This window comes from Ursus americanus, chromosome 16 (genome assembly GCF_024610735.1).
Source record: "Ursus americanus isolate L20-20 chromosome 16, mUrsAme1.1.p, whole genome shotgun sequence".
In the NCBI taxonomy this organism is placed as follows: Eukaryota; Metazoa; Chordata; class Mammalia; order Carnivora; family Ursidae; genus Ursus; species Ursus americanus.
Window position 1 is genome coordinate 56,865,798 of NC_142142.1, and position 13,635 is coordinate 56,879,432.

General features: G+C 41.2%; 1 protein-coding gene across 1 annotated transcript in view; it reads right to left on the reverse strand.

Moving 5' to 3' along the window:
* Positions 1-13,635, reverse strand: part of FDX1 (ferredoxin 1) — a 29,742-nt gene that overhangs the window by 10,686 nt on the left and 5,421 nt on the right. The window contains exon 2 of the mRNA XM_045797737.2: positions 13,466-13,590. Coding sequence (XP_045653693.1) covers positions 13,466-13,590 — 125 coding nt within the window. The remainder of the gene's footprint in view (positions 1-13,465; positions 13,591-13,635) is intronic.

Sequence of the window (13,635 nt, forward strand, 5' to 3'; positions counted from 1 at the left end):
TGTATTTTTTCTTTTTCAGACTGTGCTTCTAGCACCATATCTAAGAACTCTTTGCCTACCCTAGGTCCCGAAGATTTTCTCCTGTTTTCTTTTTCGGGGTATCAAAGTTTTAAAATTTTACATTTAGATCTAAATCAATTTTAAGTTGATTTTTGTACAAGGTATGAAGTTTAGGTCAAGATTCCTTTTTATTTGTCCATACGGATGTCCAGTTGTTCCAACATTATACCTTTTATTGAAAAGAGTATCCTCTCTTCATTAATTGCCTTCATACCTTGGCATAGCTAAGAAGTGGAAACAATCCAAATATCCATCAAGGGATGAAAGTGTAAACAAAAAGTAGAATATCCATAAAATGGAATATGACTACTATTTGGGCATTAAAAAAGGAATGATACATGCTACAACATGGACGAACCTTAAAAATATACTGAATGGAAGAAGTCAGTTACAAAAGACAATGTATAATATGATTCCATTTACATGTAACATCCAGAATAGGCAAATATATAGATATAGAAAGTAAGTATGTGACTGTTTAGGGGTCAGGAAAATGGGAGGTTGGGTAGTCATAGCTAAAGGGTACAGAATTTCCATTTGAAGTAATGAAAATGTTTTAAGATTAACTGTGGTGAGGGAGTGACAACAGCAAGACGGACAACAAAGGTGTGCCTCGGTCATATCCCACCCTCCACAATGACAGCTTAGCACCCATCCACAAAGTGCCTCTGTGGGAGCTGTGGGATCCAGTAGGAGGCTGAAGCTCCGCTGTAGCCCAAGAAGGAGGAGCTGTTTTGAGAGGATGCCCCCAAACAGGCCCACTTCCCTCTCACCTCATCTAGCATACTCACTTTGAGCCAAACGAATGGGGCACAGCAAGTGGCTGCAGCCAGGGCTCAGAATATATCAAAGGGACGTGACTCTTACTCACCATGTCATGTACTCTAATGGGAGGCCTGCCATGAGCACTGGGAATGGCTCACCCACAGATCCACCCAGCCCATCCACAGATACCTCCAGCACTTCATACAGTTCACCCACACATCTCCCTTCTGACCCTGTGGCAGACTCTCCATGCCCACTCCCAAGGGTACCAAGAGTGAGCTTACGCAGACAACTAGTGAGCTTACGCACAAAGCAGCCTGAATCTGCAGGCCTGCCAGGCCCTGCCCTTGGAAAAGCAAAAGGCAAGTTGTGAGCACACAACCTGGCTCTGCAAGATCCAGAGGTGGCACATAAGCTTAAGAATGTGCCACAAGATGGAGCAAGCATGCAGGTAAATCCACTGAAGCCCCAAGAAATCCTCAGAATACCTAGCAGAGATGACAAAAATTTCCCTCCCGAAGCCGGTCAGTGAAGACTAGAGGAGGTGACTGCCCCTGCAGATGTGAAGACAGCAACACAAGACTTTGAAGAATGTGAAAAATCAAGGAAACACGACACCACCAAGAGAACACAATAATCTTCCAGTAACTGGCGCAGAACATCTGCTATTTACCTGATAAAGGATTCCAAACAGCTGTTTCAAGGAAACTCAATAAGCTACGAAAAAACACAGAAAGACAATTGACTGAAATCAGTAAAATGATGCATGAACAACATGGTAAGTTTAACAAAGAGGTAGAAGTCATAAAAGAGAACCAAACAGAAATTCTGGAGCTGAAGAGCACAATGAATGAAATGGAAAATGCAACAGAGACCATCCACAGCACAGTGGAACAGGCAGAAGGAAGAATCTGAATGAGAAGATAGGACCTTTGAAATTATCCAGTCAGATGGAAAAAAAAAAAAAAAAGAATGGAAAAGAGTAAGAAAGCCTATGTGATCTACTGGTGTTTTGACCATCGAAACAAATAATCCACAAATTCCTGGAGTCCCAGATGGAGAAGAGAGGGAGAAGACAGCAAAAAATTTTTTAAAGAGCAAAAAAAGTTTTAAAGAAATAATGGCTGAGAACTTCCAAAATCTGGTAGAGATTTGGACATGCAAATTCATGAAGCTCATAGGTCCCCAAACAAACTCAATTTGAAGAGATCTTCTTCAAGACACATTATAATAAAACTGCCAAAAACCAAAGACAAAGAAGGAATCTTAAAAGCAGCAAGAGAAAAGCTTGTAATTTACAAGGAAATCCCCATAAGGCTATCAGTGGACTTCTCGGCAGAAACCTTAGAGACACCAGGATGACATATACAACATGCTGACAGGAAAAACTCCAACCAAAAATACTCTGACAAAGTTGTCCTTCAGCAATGAAAGAGCGACAAAGACTTTCCCAAACAAAAGCTCTCTCCAAAATAAAATCTTTAAAAATAATAATAACAAAATACACTTAGGTGAACAAACCTTTCAAATAAAACTTTTTACATTACTATGTCCACCTTTCAAATAATCAAAAATACTTAGCATAGACAATAATCGGACTTAGGGACACATGACAGCCACATGGGTATTAGCCCCTGGTGCTGGCATTTTTTTTTTTTTTTAAAGATTTTGTTTATTGGACCTAGAGAGACACAGTAAGAGAGGGAACACCAGCAGAGGGAGTGAGAGAGGGAGAAGCAGGCTTCCGGCTGAGCAGGGAGCCTGACACGGGGCTCGACCCCGGAATCATGACCTGAGCCATAGGCAGACTCTTAACGACTGAGCCACCGAGATGCCCCTGGTGCCGGGATTTTATCTGTCATCCTTGCCTGGTTATACAACAATTTTCATGAACTTAAAGGTATGCATGCTTTAGTGCTGCTTCTATTTTGTCGGCACTCTGGCTAATGATTAAGAGTTCTCCTAAATTAATAGTAACACGTATCATGACAGATTTTTGGCTTTCTTCATAGCTTTTTGTCACATGTAACTTCTATTTCAAAATAACTGATTTTCAGATGCATTTTTTGGCATTAGCACTTAATGAATGCTTGGCTGAAACCGTTATAGACTTTAAAAATATTAAATTATAACCAGAATTTAAGCACCATAGTCAACAAAAGCACACCGACGTTCAGATTTCTATGAACAGCAGTCTGCACAACAGTGACTAAGGATGGCGGGTATTTGTTTGCCGGTTATAATGGAATCACTTAAGCTGCAGTAACAAATGTAAAATCTACAGTTCACACAGCCTGTCACCTGGAAACTATGGGATTCTTGACAAACTTTTGGTTTTCACAGTACTTCTGATTTTGCTAGAGTAAGACCCTTAATACTGTTAATCTACAAAATTTCAAATTCCCATAATTTAAAAATTACCTTAAGAATAAGTACGTACGGTTATTGGCTAATCTCAAGGTTGGTAATAAAATTTCTCCAGACTGAGTTTGGTTTTTGTTTGTTTGTTTTCTAAGGGTGGGAGGAGCAGAGGGAGAAGGAGAGAGAGAATCTTAAGCAGGCTCCAGGCCCAGGCCAAAGCCCAACACGGCCTGAGATCATGACCCTGAGATCATGACCTGGGCTGCAATCAAGAGTTGGACACTTGGGGCACCGGGGTGGCTCAGTCTGTCAGTTGGGCATCTGCCTTCTGCTCAGGTCATGATCCCAGGGTCCTGAGACTGGGCCCTGCATCAGGCTCCCTGCTTGGCGGGAGGCCTGCTTCTACCTCTCCCTTTGCCTGCTGCTCCCCCTGCCTGTGCACACGTGCTCACTCTCTGCCAAATAAATAAATAAATCTTAAAAAAAAAAATAAAAGATTTGGACACTTAACCAACTGAGTCACCCAGGCACCCCAGGATTGAGGTTTTTTTAAAAACAAAGCTAATATTAAGTTCTTACGCAAATGCTCAGAAATTTTTGCCATAATATTAATTCCCAGTCAAAGGTATCTACAGACTATTGCTCCTTTCCTTTCACATAATTTGAGTGTTTGCCAACAGGAAAAAGATCATTTTGCATACATATGTACACATGTGTACCTTACTTTAAGATTATTTTGTAGAGATACCATGCTAACAAGAAAGACTGCCCACCTCAACCTAATCCCTTTCCCTCAAAAAAATCCAGAAGATAACTGTATCATTATATATTAAAAATATGAAACCATATATAAGTATAAAATCTAATTTTCTAGAGTAAAGTTTGATCTAGCATAGCCAGTAATACAGTATAACAATAGGAAGTCAGTAAACATGATAGGAATATATATAGATTTATGTGAACATTATCAGGATTTTCCAATCTGAACAATTTCCCTCAAAAGAGACATGAAGGAAATAGGTGAATATAGCAAGAAAAAAACCAAGGTCTCAGGTTAATTTGATCAGAGAGGTATAGCTGCCCCCTAGTGATGGAATATTACAATACACTCTGAAAACAGATCCTCTGAAAGATCTAGATCAATATAAAAGTTGGGAAAAAAAAATTTGGAAATAAGCATGCTTATAAGTGTGTTGCTTCCAAAATTTACCATTTTTTTCCTTTTATGAATACACTTTATTTATATTCCTTTTATTCTGCTTCTCCTTTTATTTATATACTCATGATTTCATATACAGAGAGGAATAAAACAGGAATGATTTTATCCTCCATCATAGTCTTTCAGGAGGAAGCTGCACAAGTAAACAAAGGAATACATAACTAACAGACTGTGATAAATGCTATGAAAGAAACAGGATGCTGTGAGGAGAATAAAGGGCTTAGGGCAGTGAGAGGAGTCCTACTTCAGACTGGGTGGTTGAGCAAAGCCTCACTGAGGAAGTAACACATCACATGAGCCTAGGCGGAAGAAAATCCTGTGTACAAGAGAAAGGAGAGAGGGGGTGTTCCAGGCAGACACAAATATAAAGTGTGTATGAAGTCTCAAAGTAAAAATCCTGGGTGAGGTCAGCTCTTGAGAAAAGGCAAGTGTGGCCAAAGTGAGAGAAAGAATGGTGAGAAATTTGGGAGAGGAAGAAGGGCGGTGGGGCCTCTTAGGCTGGGGTAAGGAATGTGATTTGTATCCCAAGTGACACGGGAAGTTACTCGTGCTTTGCAATCAGGGGACATGCCTGATGTGTTACGACAAATCACCCCAAGACTGGGCTCAAGAGCGGAAGCAGGTCCGCACAGCTCCCCGTGTGCAGCGCCTGGCCAGCCCCAAGAAGCGACTGCAGGATGCAGGAATGCAGGGAGATGTATTTTGGAGGTACAGCTGACAGAAGCTGCTGATGGCACTGGAGGTAGGGGGTGGGGGGAGAAGGAAGAGTCACTCTCTGGTTTCGGGCTCAAACAGCTGAGCAAAGCTCATTGATGGCAGGAGAGACCCAAGGAAGAACTAGTTTCAATGGGAGGAAAAAATCAAATGCTGTTTAGGTATGTTGACTTTAAAAGGCCTGTACAATTTTCAAGAAGAGATGTAAAGTAGAAAGCTGGGTCTGTCAAGTCCAGGGCTCAGGGGAGAGGAAAGCTAACAAGGTAAATGCAAGAATTTATGGGCATCTACATGGGGTTTAGGGTCACAGAAGGGATGAGGTCACCCGGGGAGAAGCTGTAAAAAGGACTCCGTACTTGGTCGGCCTCCCTTGAGTAGGACTTTCGAGGGCAACACTGAAAGGGTCTCCGAATTCAATGTTAGGAATCAACCAAACAGCCGCCCCCAGAGTTCTTGACCTCATTTCCTTCATCTTTATTCTAGAAAATGGCTTAGGATTAACTCTATCTTTAGTGAACCCAGTTTAGCTTATCTCAAGTTTATACTTACATGTCCAAATTTCTGGACATGTTCAGGTCGTTGATCTTTAAAGCTTCTCTCCTGAAACCACACAGGTGAATGCAGAATTCTCATCAAACTACTAAAGACTGCAGCGTTAAATTTTCTATAGTAAGGCATTCTAAGGGGAAAGATTCTTCTAGTGGTTACTTCAGTGGGATGGGAAACCTTTTTTTTTAGGTTTCATTTATTTGACAGAGCACAAGCAGGGGGAGGAGCAGACTCCCCACAGCAGGGAGCTGGCCATGGGGCTCGATCCCAGGACCCTGAAATCATGACCTGAGCAGAAGGAGATGCTTAACCGACTGAGCCACCCAGGCACCCCTCAGAAACCTTTTTTAATGTATTCTTAAAATGTTCTATAATGAACAATGAACCTGTATTAATAACCATGTTAATAATAGTAGCTAATGTTTACTTTAAACACTTGCTTTGGTTGCTCATTTGATCTTTTCAGAAGCCTCATAAGGTAGATACTAACATTATTCCCACTTTACCCTCGGAAAGAGCAGGTATGGAGAGGTTCGGTACCTAACCCCCGGTCACAAAGCTGGTGACGCGGCAGAGCTGAGAACCAAACCTGCACACGAAGACTCAATTCTTACCCATTCCAACTAATGGCCTTCAAAAAAAAAAATCTTTTTTTATTGTAACTCTCAGTATGAATTCCCATTCTTCACCACGACCCAGCAAACATATACTTTGTAAAACAGCTAAACAAATAGTTCATGAAATAATACCCTTGCAAAAGATGGGTGTGTTTTTATGTATTCTGTTCTTTCTGATTTCTTTAAAATGCTTGTTGGGAGCTACTAAACTGGTTTCATAATCCACTAATGGTTGCAACCTGCAGTCTGAAAAACAGCATACTGCGATACAGTCATTAATGATGAAATATTGTAAAATTTTTAAAAAGATACTTTGAGGTATTAAGATCACAATACTTATACTTGCTTTGATTTAGAAGGAATTAATGGAAAGCAACTCAATTTTCTTGATTTATCTACTGCAAATAAAGCATTTACAATGCTTTGAGAAAAAATGTGGTTTCAAGTAACAGAGGTTGAAAGTCAAATAAATGTTAAAGTTAGTTTTCACTTTTATGATTTTTTTCGTCAAATGGCACATTTAGACAGCTTTTGCTAACCAAGAAAACAAACAATACCTCATCAGAAAAACAGGCAAATAATTTGAGCAATTTGTAAAACAAACTCTACTAGGTAATTCTATCCCTAGTACTTTATTGCAAGGAGATTATAAAACATATACATAAAAAAGTATTTCTTAGGGTGTTCACCTTAAGTTTATTTACAATAGTTGAAAACTGGAAGAAACCTAAACGTTCAAAGAAAGAGATGGGTAAGTCATGGCATATCCATAAAACAGAAAAACAGAGACACTGTATTTATTTTTTTAAGATTTATTTATTTGACACAGAGAGAGCACGCACACACAAGCAGGATGGGCAGAGAGAGAGGGAGAGAAGAATCCCAAGCTGACTCCACATTGAGCACAGAGCCCAACGTGGTGCTTGATCCCATGACCCCGAGATCATGACCTGAGCCAAAACCAAGAGCCCTTGGTTGGTTGGATGCCCAACCAACAGCACCCCTCAGGCGCCCCCAGACATTTTGAACGATGTTTACAAAAGAGTATTTAATGTCAGATACTCTCTCTTGGAATATTCAATGGGGAAAAAAACACCAACACATTTAAAACCAATCATCTTTTTTATGCAAGGGATGCTAGTTCCAAAATTCTCACAGAAGTCAAAACTCAAGTCGAGACTAATTTTCTCACAGAAACAAATGCCAAGAGGGGCAGCGCAGGAGTGCTGGGCATTCAGCGTCTCCCGCACTCCCATCCCACAAGCCTGCTGTGGGCAACAGCCACCACGTCCGGGGGCACAGGACACACGGTGGCACGCCTGCACGTCTGGTACCAGTCTTGAGCTCCAAGAGGTTTTTCTGAGCTTAAAAATATTTTTGCTTTTTAAAATCCTATTTTCTAAGCACTTCTGCTTACATGGCATCTACTCCTCAATTAAGAGCACAGAAGGTCGGGGTGACTGTTGAACCTTCATCTTCTAGCGTTAGGTCACGTTTAACTTCCACTCCACAGTTACTGGTTTGGGGTACGTTCCAGCACTATGCCATCACTTGCTGAGTTAGTGAACACTGTTACGGGATATTCAGATTTCCGTTTTTCAACAGCATAACAGGCACAAGTTCCACTGCTCCTGTCAAAGATCAGGAATCACTTCTATTTATCTGCTGAAGTGTCCACCATATGGCGTCAGCACAAACACAGTTTATAATTCACCATGATTGTCAGCTTTAAAATAAAGTGAATCTCTTCACATTTTAAAAATGTGGAGAGATTCCCACAATTTCACACACTGTATAGAATATGGAATTTCAATAGTTTCATACTGCCCTTATTTTATGTAATCCATGTTTGCATAAAATGTAACCACAAGATAGGTTTTAAAAAGCATAGAAATGTTATTAGTGGTTACAGAGAATAGAATAATGGATGGATTTTATTTTACATGTTCAGCGCAATGTTCTCAGGGCTCATCCATGTCGCAGCTTATATCAGAATTTCAGCTTATTTTATGGCTAAATAACAGTCCACTACATGTATATACTACGTTTTGTCTATCCATTCATCTACTGGTGGACACTTGAGTTGTTTCCACCCTTTGACCACTGCGAACACTGCTGTACAAGTATCTGTTTGCTTTCAGTGCTTCTGGGAATACACCTGGAATGGAATTGCTGGATCACATGGTAACTCCGTGTAATTATTTGAGGACCTGCTAAACTGTTGTCCATGGCGGCTGCACCGTTTCGCATTCCCAGCAGCCATGCCTCAGGCCTCCAGTCTCTCCTCATCCCTGCCAACACTTGCTCTTCTAACATTTTTCTGACAGAAATCATCCTGATGGACATGAAGTGGAATCTTATCATGTACAGATTTTTATATAATAAGACAGACTAATGCAAATATTTATAACACTTTCCTAATGTCATAATATTCTGAAGACCTAACATTAATTTAATCATTATGAAAGTCCTACGAGGTGAGTACTATTATTACCCTCATTTGACAGATAATGAAAGTGAGCCACAGGCAAGGTCAATGACTTACTCAAGTCATAGGAATTAAAGTAAGTTACTACAGGAAAAGTTAAAATAGAGAAAAGTGGAATAAAGATGAAAACCTTACCATCAGATCAAGAAGAGACAACCAACACTGAACATCTTCTAATATCTTTCTCAGTGCATTCTGAAAAATCAAAAGCAACTAAACACATTGTGTTTTCCACTGACAAGCATCTATCTATGTGATTATACACTGTGAATGTTACTTGTATTAGACACATACTGTAATTTAGAAATGCCATCGTGGACTTACACAGTTCCTGTTGTTAGATACTTAGGCTGTCTCCTGTTTTTCTTACAGATGTTTTGAAGACAGGTAACCCATTCACACTGTTCAAAACTCAAAAAGGATAAAAAGTTGTAGAATGAGCAGCACCAGGGTGGCTCAGTCAGTTAAGCATCTCCCTTCAGCTCAGGTCATGATCCCAGAGTCCCAGGATGAGCCCTGAGTCAGGCTCCCTGCTCAGCAGGGGGGGGAATGCTTCTCCTGCTGTCCCCCCCCCCCCCGCCTCACTGGTGAGCTCGCTCTCTCTCTCTCTCTCACTCACTCCCTCTCTCTCTCGAGTAAATAAAATCTTTTTTAAAAAGTTATAGAATCAAAGTCTCCCTCCTACCAACAGGTTACCACTGATATTTGTTTTTAAGACTCCTTCCAGAGACTTTTTCTTAACACAGCCATATAATATCCTGTTGTATAATTTATACACCAGCCCTCTATTGATGGGCCTTCAGTTGTTTCAAATCTTTTGCTGTTACAAATATCTCTGCTGTAACAGCCCAGTACACAGGCCTAGTGCATATGATCGAATCTGTGGAGAAATTTATAAAAATCAATTTACTGGTCACAGCCTCCACATTAGCTTTCTCAGAGCTCTCAAAAGCTCAGCTTTCTCAAGGGCACAAAGAACATTCATTATTTCATTTCCCCCACTTAGAGTGGCAATGGCCTCCACACATTCCGATGTGAAGATGCCAGAGATCACCTCCACGTAGGTTCCCTCAGCATCCTGAACTTCTGTAACAGCTGGTGTCACATCTTTGTCTGGTAAGTCTATCCCCCGGGCATCCTCGGGAGAGCTTCTATTGAATGTGTTTTCTTTCCTGAGTCTGGACCACGCTTCCCCATTTCTTTCAGTGCTTGACTTTTTTTTTATTGCAAGTGGACACTGCAGATAATATGATGTGGCACCTGTGGAAATGAGGATTTCCACCCTGTGCCCTGGGTTTGTTGCTGCTGCTAGGTGCTTCCTGGCGACTCTCCTGTTCTAACTCTCTGCAGTTTGTCTTCCTTGTTGTCTGCGGCCACTGAGGTCTCTGCTCGGTTAGCTTAGTGGCCAGCCAGATGACCGGGCAGAGTGTCCTTCAGTGCTTGGAACCAGTGAGTCTTCTACCCTTTGCTGATGAGCTTGAGGGGAGGGAGGGATGTGCACACCCTTGACATTCAAGCAGCCTACGTGTTCGTCTCATCCTTCACCGCGTGGGGCCTGAAGGTGATCCAGAGGTGAGAGCCAGGACCCTGTCGCGTCTTTCCTGGGTGTGAGCGAGGTCCTGCACGTGGGCATGGCCTTCCAGATCCCCAGGGCATTTCAAAGCCACTACGGACATCTCATTCCCCAGATCTTCCTTTTACATTTCTGGCCAGGATCCTGTCTGCCCTGCCGGTGTCACTGTGTCAGCAGCTGTGTGAAACAGCTGCAGGTGACCGTGGGAGGCTACAGCCTGAGGCACAGACCTTCTTGCACACAGGAGGCAGGCCAGGTAACAACTCCCTGTGGTGGAGCTTTCCTAGGCAGCTGTGGGACAGGCGACAGGTTTCTGGAGACTGGGCTTCCTGAGGAAATCAAACCCCATCTGTCCCTGCAGTGGCTGCAAGGCTGCTGGATTTCACAGCTCCCGTAGTTCCCAAGCTGCGGAGTTTTAAGGCTACTGCAGAAGTGGGGAGAGGATGAGGGAAGGCCAAGTTAAAATGCCACAAATGCTACTTCTTACCACGGTCGGCGCTGTGCTAATCCTCAACAACCCTGTGAGGTTAGCACTATTATAATCCTATTTTACTGAAGAGTAAACTGAGGCATACAGATTTTCAAGTGGCTTGCTCCAGGTCTCATGGCCAGTGAGGCAGTGTTAGTGTTGGTTTACGAACCATGATCTGATTCCACAGTCTATTCTCAATTACTGCGTGCTTTTCATTTGCGTACTTTTTTCATGTGTGTACTTTTCATTTGTGAGACAATAATTCAGAGAAACTAAGCGTAGTTAAAAGTGTAGCTGAATATGGGGGCGCCTGGGGCGGCTCAGTCATTGAAGCATCCGACTCCTGATATCAACTCAGGTCATGATCTCAGGGTCGTGAGTTTAAGCCCTGCACTGGGCCCCACACTGAGTGTAGAGCCTATACGGAGCCTACTTAAAAAAAAAAATTTTTTTTAAAGGTATAGGTGAATATGAACTCATGAGGAAGATGAATTGTAGATAAATTTTATAGAATATATATTTTACATAAATTACCAATGAGTTCCTTCCCTAAATTAATCATTCTTAACCATGGTATAGATCCGAACCTTGCGGAACTTTTCACAGATCTACCCGCACAACTTTGCCTCTCCCTGTACTATTTAGGACGGAATGCAGGTGGCTGCATTTTTTAAAGTTCTGTAGAGGTTCTGAAACTCAGTCCCATCCCAGAACCACTACATTAGACTAACAAATTCCTTAAAATTAGAACTGTATCAACTATTTCTGGGACAGGTGTTCACATACAAAAGACACTTCTTAGGGAAAATGGTATAAAGGAAAAAGCAGAGGTTTGGGAGTCAGAGACCTGGGTTGGAGTCCTAGACCTCCCACTTGCTCCACGTATGACCCAGGGGAAATTAATTTCTCTGAACCTTACTTTCTTCATCTATAAAACAGAAGTTTAAAAAACGAGTCTACATCTTAGCGCTATTACAACACATAACATATGCTGGAATGTTGAATGCGCTCAGAGGGCAGTTGTTATAATTAACCCTGAAACTGACGTAGATTTAAGAATTCAGCAAATATGATGCACTGTCAACTCTGAACAAAATCTACTCTGTGAGGTGCCTGAGCAAGAGCTCATAATTTCATACGGGAGAGGGCACTTCCCCTAAAAACGAAAACTGTGATGAGCATTAACACTGACAGGCGTATTTACTGTATGATGGGAAAATGGAGAAATAATTCTGATCTGCAAAGGGGTCTTAAAAGTGCAATGTGAATAGTGCCTTGAAAGAATCCTAGTCAGATATACTCCTTGGGCTTTACTGCAGACCAATGGTTCTCCAACTTTAACATACATCAAAATCACACGAGGATCTGATAAAACACACATTGCTGGGCCCTACCACAGCCTCTCTGCTTCAGGAGGTCTGGAGTGGGTGGGGCCTGAGGATCTGCATTTCCCAAGTGACACTAATGGTACAGGGAACCCCCTTTGAGAACCACCACGCCAGAGAAAGAGAGCGCTTGAGCAAAACTGACAAGTGATAGACTGTGTATCCTTGAGCTATAAGAAAGCAGTTTCTGGAACACCTGCTTTGCGTGAGTGGGTAAAGAATATGGTCAGATCTAGACATAAAAACTTTCTAACTAAAACACTTCCTTTCTAACAAGAGGCAGATAAACTGCCCTTCCGAGGAAGGGGAATGGACATTCAAGACTCTGTGTGGTGACACAGGTTAGCTGGACATGTTGCGGTAACTATTTTGCAATATACACAAATATCAAATCAGTATATGATACACCTAAAACTAATATAACGTTAAATGGCAATTATAGCTCAATAAAAATAAAACTTTAAAGAAGAGTAAGTAAAATAAAACTCACTTAAAATAATGCATGAACTCTATCAATACAAGAAAACACCAATCAAATCCAAACTGAGGGAGACATTTCATAAAATAACATACCAGTACTTTTCAAAAGTATCAAGGTTGTGAAAAACAAGAAAGGACTAAGGAAATGTCACAGACTGAAGGGACCTAGTCCCTTCAGTCCCGTTGCATAATACCTAAACGCAACGTGGGCTCCTAGGTCGAATCCCAAAACAAAAGACAGTCGTGGGAAAACTAGGAAAATTCTATTAAGTCTAGGGTTTTTGAGTTATTGAACCAACATTAATTTCTGCGTTCTGATTATTATACCACAGTTATGTAAACCGTTAACAGTAGGGGAACCTGAGTGAAGATTATATAGGAAAATTCTTTTCTCTATGAAGATATTTCCAATTATAAAGTTAAAACCAAAAAACTAAGTCAAAACTACTCCTCCATGATATGACATTCATTATCTCTAACCTGGTGTCGTCCAACTCCACTTGCTACTCCCAGCTTAGCAGCACGCAAGTCATCAAGGTAAGGTAATGAGGCAACAGACTTTAGGGCACATGGTCAATTCAATGTACAAAGAAGAGAAACACGGTGTCACTCATATTCTTTATAAGCGAGAATTGAACACTAATGCATCCTGAATTTTAATATTTTACTTAGCATGCTGAAGGTTAAAATTCTGAAAAAAAAAAAAAAAAACAAAAAACCCAAGAAGTTGAAACCTATTTAATGGTGTCACTTATAAATTTTAAGGAATGTTCCATACTCACCAAAACCATCAATATCTAGATTATTTTCAATCACAACATCTAGTAGGGAGTCACCAACTCTGCCTTTGGCCGTTAATGTCTCACCGTCACGGTTTACAAAGTGAACTGTTATTTTATCTTCTGAGCTGGAAAAGGAAGCAGTCCTTTATTACTTTTAGTAATTTCAAGAG